This window comes from Carcharodon carcharias, chromosome 2 (assembly GCF_017639515.1).
Source record: "Carcharodon carcharias isolate sCarCar2 chromosome 2, sCarCar2.pri, whole genome shotgun sequence".
Lineage (NCBI taxonomy): Eukaryota > Metazoa > Chordata > Chondrichthyes > Lamniformes > Lamnidae > Carcharodon > Carcharodon carcharias.
This window is the reverse complement of record NC_054468.1, coordinates 145,534,174-145,547,761: the sequence shown is the minus strand read 5'-3', so window position 1 is coordinate 145,547,761 and position 13,588 is coordinate 145,534,174. Positions and strand designations below refer to the sequence as shown.

General features: G+C 54.3%; 1 protein-coding gene across 4 annotated transcripts in view; it reads right to left on the bottom strand.

The window, feature by feature from the left end:
* myo6a (myosin VIa) overlaps window positions 1–13,588 on the bottom strand; it is a 374,163-nt gene that overhangs the window by 118,373 nt on the left and 242,202 nt on the right. For all 4 annotated transcript variants that reach the window (XM_041215736.1, XM_041215766.1, XM_041215745.1 and 1 more), the window contains exon 23: window positions 12,008–12,137. In XM_041215736.1, coding sequence (XP_041071670.1) covers window positions 12,008–12,137 — 130 coding nt within the window. The remainder of the gene's footprint in view (window positions 1–12,007; window positions 12,138–13,588) is intronic.

Here is a 13,588-nt window from a genome sequence, read left to right as displayed (position 1 = left end):
GACAGAGGGGGATTGCGGGGGTCACCAAGAGACAGAGAGGGATTGTGGGGGTCACCAAGAGACAGAAGGGGATTGCGGGGGTCACCTAGAGACAGAGAGGGATGGCAGGGGTCACCTAGAGATAGAGAGGGATTGCAGGGGTCACCTAGAGACAGAGAGGGATTGCGGGGCTCACCAAGAGACAGAGGGGAATTGCGGGGCTCACCAAGAGACAGAGGGGGAATTGCGGGGCTCACCAAGAGACAGAGGGGAATTGCGGGGGTCACCAAGAGACAGAGGGGAATTGCGGGGGTCACCAAGAGACAGAGGGGGATTGCAGGGGTCACCTAGAGACAGAGAGGGAGTGCAGGGGTCACCTAGAAACAGAGAGGGATTGCAGGGGTCACCTAGAGACAGAGAGGGATTGCAGGGGTCACCTAGGGACAGAGGGGGATTGCAGGGGTCACCAAGAGACAGAGAGGGATTGCGGGGTCACCAAGAGACAGAGGGGGATTGTGAGGTCAGCAAGAGACAGAGAGGGATTGCGGGGGTCACCAAGAGACAGAGGGGGATTGCGGGTCTCACCAAGAGACAGAGTGGGATTGCGGGGCTCAATAAGAGACAGAGGGGGATTGCAGAGCTCACCAAGAGACAGAGGGGAATTGCGGGGCTCACCAAGGGACAGAGGGGAATTGCGGGGGTCATCAAGAGACAGAGAGGGAATGCAGGAGTCACCAAGAGACAGAGGGGGATTGCGGAGTCACCAAGAGACAGAGAGGGATTGCGGAGTCACCAAGAGACAGAGAGGGATTGCGGGGGTCACCAAGAGACAGAGAGGGATTGAGGGGGTCACCAAGAGACAGAGAGGGATTGCAGGGGTCAGTGAGGGAGAGAGGAGGATTGTGGGCTCATCGAGGGACAGAGAGATTGCAAGGGTCACCAAGAGACAGAGGGGGATTGCAGGGGTCACCAAGAGACAGAGAGGGATTGCGGTGGTCACCAAGAGACAGAGAGGGATTGCGGGGGTCACCAAGAGACAGAGAGGGATTGCGGGGGTCACCAAGAGACAAAAGGGGATTGCGGGGGTCACCAAGAGACAAAAGGGGATTGCGGGGGTCACCAAGAGACAAAAGGGGATTGCGGGGGTCACCAAGAGACAAAAGGGGATTGCGGGGGTCACCAAGAGACAAAAGGGGATTGCGGGGGTCACCAAGAGACAAAAGGGGATTGCGGGGGTCACCAACAGGCAGAGAGGGATTGCGGGGGTCACCAACAGGCAGAGAGGTATTGCGGGGGTCACCTCGAGACGGAGAGGGATTGCAGGGGTCACATAGAGACAGAGAGGGATTGTAGGGGTCACCTAGAGAGAGAGAGAGGGATTGCGGTGTTCACCAAGAGACAGAGAGGGATTGCGGGGTTCACCAAGAGACAGAGAGGGATTGCGGGGTCACCAAGAGACAGAGGGGGATTGTGGGGTCACCAAGAGACAGAGAGGGATTGCGGGGTTCACCAAGAGACAGAGAGGGATTGTGGGGCTCACCAAGAGACAGAGGGGGATTGCGGGTCTCACCAAGAGACAGAGAGGGATTGCGGGGCTCACCAAGAGACAGAGAGGGATTGTGGGGCTCACCAAGAGACAGAGGGGGATTGCAGGGCTCACCCAGAGACAGAGGGGGATTGCGGGGGTCACCAAGAGACAGAGAGGGATTGCGGGGGTCACCAAGAGACAGAGAGGGATTGCGGGGTTTACCAAGAGACAGAGAGGGATTGCAGGGGTCAGTGAGGGAGAGAGGAGGATTGTGGGCTCATCGAGGGAGAGAAAGAGAGATTGCAAGTGTCACCAAGAGACAGAGGGGAATTGTGGGGGTCACCAAGAGACAGAAGAGGATTGCGGGGGTCACCAAGAGACAGAGAGGGATTGCAGGGGTCATCAAGAGACAGAAGGGGATTGCGGGCGTCACCAAGAGACAGAGAGGGGTTGCGGGCGTCGCCAAGAGACAGAGAGGGATTGCGGGGGTCACCAAGAGACAGAGAGGGATTGCGGGGGTCACCAAGAGACAGAGAGGGATCGCGGGGGTCACCAAGAGACAGAGAGCGATTGCAGGGGTCACCAAGAGACAGAGATGGATTGCGGGGGTCACCAAGAGACAGAGAGGGATTGCAGGGGTCAGCGAGGGAGAGAGGAGGATTGTGGGTTCATCGAGGGAGAGAAAGAGAGATTGCGAGGGTCACCAAGAGACAGAGGGGGATTGCGGGGGTCACCAAGAGACAGGGAGGGATTGTGGGGGTCACCAAGAGACAGAAGGGGATTGCGGGGGTCACCTAGAGACAGAGAGGGAGTGCAGGGGTCACCTAGAAACAGAGAGGGATTGCAGGGGTCACCTAGAGACAGAGAGGGATTGCAGGGGTCACCTAGAGACAGAGGGGGATTGCGGGGGTCACCAACAGACAGAAGGGGATTGCAGGGGTCACCAAGAGACAGAGAGGGATTGCGGGGTCACCAAGAGACAGAGGGCGATTGTGGGGTCAGCAAGAGACAGAGAGGGATTGCGGGGGTCACCAAGAGACAGAGGGGGATTGCGGAGTCACCAAGAGACAGAGAGGGATTGCAGAGTCACCAAGAGACAGAGAGCGATTGCAGGGGTCAGTGAGGGAGAGAGGAGGATTGTGGGCTCAACGAGGGACAGTGAGATTGCAAGGGTCACCAAGAGACAGAGGGGGATTGCAGGGGTCACCAAGAGACAGAGAGGGATTGCGGGGGTCACCAAGAGACAGAGAGGGATTGCGGGGGTCACCAAGAGACAGAGAGGGATTGCGGGGGTCACCAAGAGACAGAGAGGGATTGCGGGGGTCACCAAGAGACAGAGAGCGATTGCAGGGGTCACCAAGAGACAGAGAGGGATTGCGGGGGTCACCAAGAAACAGAGAGGGATAGCAGGGGTCAGTGAGGGAGAGAAGAGGATTGTGGGCTCATCGAGGGAGAGAAAGAGAGATTGCGAGGGTCACCAAGAGACAGAGGGGGATTGCGGGGGTCACCAAGAGACAGAGGGGGATTGCGTGGGTCACCAAGAGACAGAGGGGGATTGCGGGGGTCACCATGAGACAGAGAGGGATTGTGGGGGTCACCAAGAGACAGAAGGGGATTGCGGGTCTCACCTAGAGACAGAGAGGGATGGCAGGGGTCACCTAGAGACAGAGAGGGGTTTGCAGGGGTCACCTAGAGACAGAGAGGGATTGCAGGGCTCACCAAGAGACAGAGGGGAATTGCGGGGGCTCACCAAGAGACAGAGGGGAATTGCGGGGCTCACCAAGAGACAGAGGGGAATTGCGGGGCTCACCAAGAGACAGAGGGGAATTGTGGGGGTCACCAAGAGACAGAGGGGGATTGCGGGGGTCACCTAGAGACAGAGAGGGAGTGCAGGGGTCACCTAGAAACAGAGAGGGATTGCAGGGGTCACCTAGAGACAGAGAGGGATTGCAGGGGTCACCTAGGGACAGAGGGGCATTGCAGGGGTCACCAAGAGACAGAGAGGGATTGCGGGGTCACCAAGAGACAGAGGGGGATTGTGAGGTCAGCAAGAGACAGAGAGGGATTGCGGGGGTCACCAAGAGACAGAGGGGGATTGCAGGGGTCAGTGAGGGAGAGAGGAGGATTGTGGGCTCATCGAGGGACAGAGAGATTGCAGGGGTCACCAAGAGACAGAGAGGGATTGCGGGGGTCATCAAGAGACAGAGAGGGATTGCGGGGCTCACCAAGAGACAGAGAGGGATTGCGGGGCTCACCAAGAGACAGAGAGGGATTGCGGCGGTCACCAAGAGACAGAGAGGGATTGCGGGGGTCACCAAGAGACAAAAGGGGATTGCGGGTGTCACCAAGATACAAAAGGGGATTGCGGGGGTCACCAAGAGACAAAAGGGGATTGCGGGGGTCACCAAGTGACAAAAGGGGATTGCGGGGGTCACCAAGAGACAAAAGGGGATTGCGGGGGTCACCAAGAGGCAGAGAGAGATTGCGGGGGTCACCAACAGGCAGAGAGGGATTGCGGGGGTCACCTCGACACGGAGAGGGATTGCAGGGGTCACATAGAGACAGAGAGGGATTGTAGGGGTCACCTAGAGAGAGAGAGGGATTGCGGGGTTCACCATGAGACAGAGAGGGATTGCGGGGTTCACCAAGAGACAGAGAGGGATTGCGGGGTCACCAAGAGACAGAGGGGGATTGTGGGGTCACCAAGAGACAGAGAGGGATTGCGGGGCTCACCAAGAGACAGAGGGGGATTGTGGGGCTCACCAAGAGACAGAGGGGGATTGCGGGTCTCACCAAGAGACAGAGAGGGATTGCGGGGCTCACCAAGAGACAGAGAGGGATTGCGGGGCTCACCAAGAGACAGAGGGGGATTGCAGGGCTCACCAAGAGACAGAGGGGGATTGCGGGGGTCACCAAGAGACAGAGAGGGATTGCGGGGTTTACCAAGAGACAGAGAGGGATTGCAGGGGTCAGTGAGGGAGAGAGGAGGATTGTGGGCTCATCGAGGGAGAGAAAGAGAGATTGCAAGTGTCACCAAGAGACAGAGGGGAATTGTGGGGGTCACCAAGAGACTGAAGAGGATTGCGGGGGTCACCAAGAGACAGAGAGGGATTGCAGGGGTCACCTAGAAACAGAGAGGGATTGCAGGGGTCACCTAGAGACAGAGAGGGATTGCAGGGGTCACCTAGAGACAGAGGGGGATTGCGGGGGTCACCAAGAGACAGAAGGGGATTGCAGGGGTCACCAAGAGACAGAGAGGGATTGCGGGGTCACCAAGAGACAGAGGGGGATTGTGGGGTCAGCAAGAGACAGAGAGGGATTGCGGGGGTCACCAAGAGACAGAGGGGGATTGCTGAGTCACCAAGAGACAGAGAGGGATTGCAGAGTCACCAAGAGACAGAGAGCGATTGCAGGGGTCAGTGAGGGAGAGAGGAGGGTGGTGGGCTCAACGAGGGACAGTGAGATTGCAAGGGTCACCAAGAGACAGAGGGGGATTGCAGGGGTCACCAAGAGACAAAGAGGGATTGCGGGGGTCACCAAGAGACAGAGAGGGATTGCGGGGGTCACCAAGAGACAGAGAGGGATTGCGGGGGTCACCAAGAGACAGAGAGGGATTGCGGGGGCTCACCAAGAGACAGAGAGTGATTGCAGGGGTCACCAAGAGACAGAGAGGGATTGCGGGGGTCACCAAGAAACAGAGAGGGATAGCAGGGGTCAGTGAGGGAGAGAAGAGGATTGTGGGCTCATCGAGGGAGAGAAAGAGAGATTGCGAGGGTCACCAAGAGACAGAGGGGGATTGCAGAGCTCACCAAGAGACAGAGGGGAATTGCGGGGCTCACCAAGGGACAGAGGGGAATTGCGGGGGTCATCAAGAGACAGAGAGGGAATGCAGGAGTCACCAAGAGACAGAGGGGGATTGCGGAGTCACCAAGAGACAGAGAGGGATTGCGGAGTCACCAAGAGACAGAGAGGGATTGCGGGGGTCACCAAGAGACAGAGAGGGATTGAGGGTGTCACCAAGTGACAGAGAGGGATTGCAGGGGTCAGTGAGGGAGAGAGGAGGATTGTGGGCTCATCGAGGGACAGAGAGATTGCAAGGGTCACCAAGAGACAGAGGGGGATTGCAGGGGTCACCAAGAGACAGAGAGGGATTGCGGGGGTCACCAAGAGACAGAGAGGGATTGCGGGGGTCACCAAGAGACAGAGAGGTATTGCGGGGGTCACCAAGAGACAAAAGGGGATTGCAGGGGTCACCAAGATACAAAAGGGGATTGCGGGGGTCACCAAGAGACAAAAGGGGATTGCGGGGGTCACCAAGAGACAGAGGGGGATTGCGGGGGTCACCAAGAGACAGAGAGGGATTGTGGGGGTCACCAAGAGACAGAAGGGGATTGCGGGGGTCACCTAGAGACAGAGAGGGATGGCAGGGGTCACCTAGAGATAGAGAGGGATTGCAGGGGTCACCTAGAGACAGAGAGGGATTGCGGGGCTCACCAAGAGACAGAGGGGAATTGCGGGGCTCACCAAGAGACAGAGGGGAATTGCGGGGCTCACCAAGAGACAGAGGGGAATTGCGGGGGTCACCAAGAGACAGAGAGGGATTGTGGGGGTCACCAAGAGACAGAAGGGGATTGCGGGGGTCACCTAGAGACAGAGAGGGATGGCAGGGGTCACCTAGAGATAGAGAGGGATTGCAGGGGTCACCTAGAGACAGAGAGGGATTGCGGGGCTCACCAAGAGACAGAGGGGAATTGCGGGGCTCACCAAGAGACAGAGGGGAATTGCGGGGCTCACCAAGAGACAGAGGGGAATTGCGGGGGTCACCAAGAGACAGAGGGGAATTGCGGGGGTCACCAAGAGACAGAGGGGGATTGCAGGGGTCACCTAGAGACAGAGAGGGAGTGCAGGGGTCACCTAGAAACAGAGAGGGATTGCAGGGGTCACCTAGAGACAGAGAGGGATTGCAGGGGTCACCTAGGGACAGAGGGGGATTGCAGGGGTCACCAAGAGACAGAGAGGGATTGCGGGGTCACCAAGAGACAGAGGGGGATTGTGAGGTCAGCAAGAGACAGAGAGGGATTGCGGGGGTCACCAAGAGACAGAGGGGGATTGCGGGTCTCACCAAGAGACAGAGTGGGATTGCGGGGCTCAATAAGAGACAGAGGGGGATTGCAGAGCTCACCAAGAGACAGAGGGGAATTGCGGGGCTCACCAAGGGACAGAGGGGAATTGCGGGGGTCATCAAGAGACAGAGAGGGAATGCAGGAGTCACCAAGAGACAGAGGGGGATTGCGGAGTCACCAAGAGACAGAGAGGGATTGCGGAGTCACCAAGAGACAGAGAGGGATTGCGGGGGTCACCAAGAGACAGAGAGGGATTGAGGGGGTCACCAAGAGACAGAGAGGGATTGCAGGGGTCAGTGAGGGAGAGAGGAGGATTGTGGGCTCATCGAGGGACAGAGAGATTGCAAGGGTCACCAAGAGACAGAGGGGGATTGCAGGGGTCACCAAGAGACAGAGAGGGATTGCGGGGGTCACCAAGAGACAAAAGGGGATTGCGGGGGTCACCAAGAGACAAAAGGGGATTGCGGGTCTCACCAAGAGACAGAGTGGGATTGCGGGGCTCAATAAGAGACAGAGGGGGATTGCAGAGCTCACCAAGAGACAGAGGGGAATTGCGGGGCTCACCAAGGGACAGAGGGGAATTGCGGGGGTCATCAAGAGACAGAGAGGGAATGCAGGAGTCACCAAGAGACAGAGGGGGATTGCGGAGTCACCAAGAGACAGAGAGGGATTGCGGAGTCACCAAGAGACAGAGAGGGATTGCGGGGGTCACCAAGAGACAGAGAGGGATTGAGGGGGTCACCAAGAGACAGAGAGGGATTGCAGGGGTCAGTGAGGGAGAGAGGAGGATTGTGGGCTCATCGAGGGACAGAGAGATTGCAAGGGTCACCAAGAGACAGAGGGGGATTGCAGGGGTCACCAAGAGACAGAGAGGGATTGCGGGGGTCACCAAGAGACAGAGAGGGATTGCGGGGGTCACCAAGAGACAGAGAGGGATTGCGGGGGTCACCAAGAGACAAAAGGGGATTGCGGGGGTCACCAAGAGACAAAAGGGGATTGCGGGGGTCACCAAGAGACAAAAGGGGATTGCGGGGGTCACCAAGAGACAAAAGGGGATTGCGGGGGTCACCAAGAGACAAAAGGGGATTGCGGGGGTCACCAACAGGCAGAGAGGGATTGCGGGGGTCACCAACAGGCAGAGAGGTATTGCGGGGGTCACCTCGAGACGGAGAGGGATTGCAGGGGTCACATAGAGACAGAGAGGGATTGTAGGGGTCACCTAGAGAGAGAGAGAGGGATTGCGGTGTTCACCAAGAGACAGAGAGGGATTGCGGGGTTCACCAAGAGACAGAGAGGGATTGCGGGGTCACCAAGAGACAGAGGGGGATTGTGGGGTCACCAAGAGACAGAGAGGGATTGCGGGGTTCACCAAGAGACAGAGGGGGATTGTGGGGCTCACCAAGAGACAGAGGGGGATTGCGGGGCTCACCAAGAGACAGAGAGGGATTGCGGGGCTCACCAAGAGACAGAGGGGGATTGCGGGGCTCACCAAGAGACAGAGGGGGATTGCAGGGCTCACCAAGAGACAGAGGGGGATTGCGGGGGTCACCAAGAGACAGAGAGGGATTGCGGGGGTCACCAAGAGACAGAGAGGGATTGCGGGGTTTACCAAGAGACAGAGAGGGATTGCAGGGGTCAGTGAGGGAGAGAGGAGGATTGTGGGCTCATCGAGGGAGAGAAAGAGAGATTGCAAGTGTCACCAAGAGACAGAGGGGAATTGTGGGGGTCACCAAGAGACAGAAGAGGATTGCGGGGGTCACCAAGAGACAGAGAGGGATTGCAGGGGTCATCAAGAGACAGAAGGGGATTGCGGGCGTCACCAAGAGACAGAGAGGGGTTGCGCGCGTCGCCAAGAGACAGAGAGGGATTGCGGGGGTCACCAAGAGACAGAGAGGGATTGCGGGGGTCACCAAGAGACAGAGAGGGATCGCGGGGGTCACCAAGAGACAGAGAGCGATTGCGGGGGTCACCAAGAGACAGAGAGGGATTGCGGGGGTCACCAAGAGACAGAGAGGGATTGCAGGGGTCAGCGAGGGAGAGAGGAGGATTGTGGGTTCATCGAGGGAGAGAAAGAGAGATTGCGAGGGTCACCAAGAGACAGAGGGGGATTGCGGGGGTCACCAAGAGACAGAGAGGGATTGCGGGGTTTACCAAGAGACAGAGAGGGATTGCAGGGGTCAGTGAGGGAGAGAGGAGGATTGTGGGCTCATCGAGGGAGAGAAAAAGAGATTGCAAGTGTCACCAAGAGACAGAGGGGAATTGTGGGGGTCACCAAGAGACAGAAGAGGATTGCGGGGGTCACCAAGAGACAGAGAGGGATTGCAGGGGTCATCAAGAGACAGAAGGGGATTGCGGGCGTCACCAAGAGACAGAGAGGGGTTGCGGGCGTCGCCAAGAGACAGAGAGGGATTGCGGGGTTCACCAAGAGACAGAGAGGGATTGCGGGGGTCACCAAGAGACAGAGAGGGATCGCGGGGGTCACCAAGAGACAGAGAGCGATTGCAGGGGTCACCAACAGACAGAGAGGGATTGCGGGGGTCACCAAGAGACAGAGAGGGATTGCAGGGGTCAGCGAGGGAGAGAGGAGGATTGTGGGTTCATCGAGGGAGAGAAAGAGAGATTGCGAGGGTCACCAAGAGACAGAGGGGGATTGCGGGGGTCACCAAGAGACAGAGAGGGATTGTGGGGGTCACCAAGAGACAGAAGGGGATTGCGGGGGTCACCTAGAGACAGAGAGGGATGGCAGGGGTCACCTAGAGACAGAGAGGGATTGCAGGGCTCACCAAGAGACAGAGGGGGATTGCGGGGCTCACCAAGAGACAGAGGGGGATTGCGGGGCTCACCAAGAGACAGAGGGGGATTGCGGGGCTCACCAAGAGACAGAGGGGGATTTCGGGGCTCACCAAGAGACAGAGTGGGATTGCGGGGCTCACCAAGAGACAGAGGGGAATTGCGGGGCTCACCAAGAGACAGAGGGGAATTGCGGGGGTCATCAAGAGGCAGAGAGGGAATGCAGGAGTCACCAAGAGACAGAGGGGGATTGCGGAGTCACCAAGAGACAGAGAGGGATTGCGGAGTCACCAAGAGACAGAGAGGGATTGCGGGGGTCACCAAGAGACAGAGAGGGATTGCGGGGGTCACCAAGAGGCAGAGAGGGTTGCGGGGGTCACCAAGAGGCAGGGAGGGATTGCAGGGATCAGCGAGGGAGAGAGGAGGATTGTGGGCTCATCGAGGGCGAGAAAGAGAGATTGCAAGGGTCACCAAGAGACAGAGGGGGATTGCGGGGGGTCACCAAGAGACAGAGAGGGATTCCGGGGATCACCAAGAGACAGAAGGGGATTGCGGGGGTCACCAAGAGACAGAGAGGGATTGCGGGGTTCACCAAGAGACAGAGAGGGATTACGGGGCTTACCAAAAGACAGAGAGGGATTGCGGGGGTTATCAAGAGACAGAGTGGGATTGCAGGGGTCAGCGAGCGAGAGAGGAGGATTGTGGGCTCATCGAGGGAGAGAAAGAGAGATTGCGAGGGTCACCAAGAGACAGAGGGGGATTGCGGGGGTTACCAAGAGACAGAGGGGGATTGCGGGGGTCACCCAGAGACAGAGAGGGATTGCGGGGGTCACCAAGAGACAGAGAGGGGATTGTGGGGGTCATAAGAGACAGAAAGAGATTGCAGGGGTCACCAAGAGAGAGAGAGATTGCCGGGGTCAGCAAGTGTGAGAGGAGGGTTACGGGGTCAGTGAGGGAGAGAGGAGGATTGCGGGGGTCAGTTTGGGTGAGAAAGAGAGATTGCGGGCTTCAGCAAGGGTAAGAAAGAGAGATTGTGGGGAGTCAGTAAGGGAGAGGGGTTGAAGGGGTCAGCAAGGGAAAGGGGGGGATTGCAGTGGTCAGCAAGGGAAAGAGATTAATCGTGGGAGTCAGCGAGGGAGATAGATAGATTGCCGGATTCAGCAAGAGAGCGATTGTGGGGGTCGCAAGGGAGAGAGAAAGAGATTGTGGGAGGGTCATCGAGGAAGACAGTGAGAGAGATTTTGTGGGTTAGCATGGGAGGGAAACTGCAGTGTTGGGAACAAGGGCTGCAAGGGAATGAGTGAGGAGAGGGTGGATTGTAAAGTGGAACTGCAAGGAAGTGAGTGGGTAGGAGGGGCTTGAGAGGTGAGACAACAGTTTGCAGATTCTCTGCAGGGAGGAGGAGTTCATTGATATATTTCTCAACATACAAGTGCTATGCTCCAACAAACAAGCTCATTCATCACATTAATGGTAAACAAAAATATAATAGACATACGTCGATCTGTAAAGGGCAAATATGATGATTTACAAAACACGTAGTCATTAGAGGAGAAGTTAAGAACGAAACTAGAAGGGTACGCAAAAAGTTGGTAAATTTGAGACGGGTACACATCAAAAAAAGTTCAAGAACCACTGTCCTAAATAATCCAGCACAGAACAACTTCTAGTTGAACACTAAATGGAAGTCTCCTTCAGACAGATCATACAGTGACCAGTATGAGAAATAGAAAATATTCCATTGATGCAACAGGGAAACTGTTATTCCAAGCTTAGATGAAAAAGGAACTTTACTTAGTAACTAACCAAGTTAGGAATGCCCAAGCATGTGCCCAATAAGGTGATGTTTCATTACCCAACTCTAATATTCCTCTGTCTCATTGGGAGCTGTAAAAATAGATAATCTGCAATATAATGTTTTGAAGAAGAGAGCGACGTTGCTGCTGAGAAATTAGTAAATCTTTCTCATTCTTACCAACCTGTAGAAATTTATAATATGAGGCACACTTCACTTGCCTGGATGAGTGCAGCTGCAACATCATTCAAGCAGCTCGATACCAAAAAGGACAAAGTAGCCCACTTAATTGGCATCTCATCCATCAGCTTAAATATTCACTCCGCCCACCACTGGCACATCTTGGTTGCAGTGGCGAAGGAATGCAGTGCAGCAACGCCCAAACTCATGATCTCCACTACCAAATAGGACAAGGGCAGCAGCACATGGGAACACCATTACCTCCAAATCATGCCATTGAGACTTGGACGTCATGTCATTCCTTCATCACTGCTGGGTTAAATTTGTGTAACTCCCTAACTCATAGCACTGTGGAGCATCTCCAGCATCCAAGACTGCAATGGTTCAAGAAAAAGCCTCATCACTACCCTCTCAAGGACAAATAAGGATGGCAATAAATGCCAGTCTTGCTAGCGGCTCCCCAGAACAATGTATTCACATAATTCCATGGATTGATACCCATGACACAGTATATAAATAATCTCATTTTAAAGGTACTGTAAATGTGATGTGGAGAAATATTAATATAAAAATAGATTCCACAAAGAGCATGACCACCACACTTAAACTTACATTTAATGACAGACAGTGCACACCACTGAACCTTCTTCCATCGACTGCAAATGAGCCAGTGATTCACACGTTGCATCAACACCGACAGATGTTCTGGGTCAGACTTCATGATCTGATCAAACTCTGCAAACTGAGCAACAAACACAATTCAGATAAAGTGGTCTCAAAGGCTGCAGGGTAGGACTGGGATTTTGATGAAAGGTCAGACACACTCCATCAGGCTTTCTTTCTCTTTCAGATTCTGCTTGACCTAGTGCGCAGCAATATGATGCTCCTTGTAACCACAGCATCCCATAATATAGATCACAGCAATGCAATAAACTTTTAGGCAAAACAAAATAAAATCAAACAAAGGTTCAGGGAAAACATTACAATTTAATCACAGAATTGAAAAACATAGAAAGGAGCCATTTGACTCATCATGCCAGCATTGGCTCTTTCAATGAGCTATCCACATACCCGATCCGTCTCCTTAGCCCTGCAAACCGTCTTGCTAAGATTTTAGTCAATTCCTTTCTGAAAATTACTTTTGAATAAACCTTCTAGGTCATGTATTCCAGATGTTAATAACTTGCTGTGTACTCTTCCTGATCACAAATTTCCTCTTAGTCTTAGAAAAAAAGTTCATGCCAAATGGCCCATAATACAGAAGATGAGTATAGTTTGAATCCCTGCTCACAAGTGTGGACAAGCTTGTGTGGGCCCTGGAGGCTTCAGGAAGCAAAGATTAATGTGCAGGAAAATACTTTCTTTTCTTTGTATATGGGATATGGGCATTGCTAGGAAGGCCAGCATTTACTTCCCATCCCTAATTGCCCATTAGACGGTGGTGGTGGGTTGCTTTCATGAACCCATGTCGTCCATGTATTGTAGACGCACCCACTGTGCCTTTAGGGAGAAAGTTCCAGACTTTTGAACAGCAACAGTGAAGGAACAGCAATATATTGCCAAGTAAGGATGGTGTATGACTTGGAGGGGGGCTTGCAGGTGGCGGTGTTTCCCTGTATCTGCTTTCCTTGTCCTATGTGGTAGAGGTCATGAGTTTGGAAGGTGCTGGTGAAGGAGCCTTGGTGAGTTGCTGCAGTGCATCTTGTATACGGTGTACACTGCTGCCACAGTGCATTGGCGGTGGAGGGACGGCATGTTTAAGGTGGTGGATGGGGTGCCGATCAAGAGGGCTGCTTTGTCCTGGATGACCATTGAATGTTATTGGAGCTATGTCATGAAACTAACGTATATTTTTCAGTATATTATTGTGGTTTATTGTAAAATAGGTTTATGGGGGTAAGTATAGTTGGGTCTCTGTGTGTGTGATTTAATTATATTTGGAGTCAAGTAGACTAAATTTGAAATCATCAAAAGAAGCTAGGTGCTTGACATGCTAATGAGTAAACATGGATGCTGGCTTAGCATGTAAGATGTGAAGGGAATTTGCATTTTTAGATATGTGAAGAGATTGTTTGAATTTCAAATGGATTTTGGTCTTTTACAATTAGCCAGATAAGCAAGGCTATTTTTCCCAAAGGTTACTGGCAACATTGGTAACATGGAAGTTTTCATGTTATGAGGAAGATACAGTTT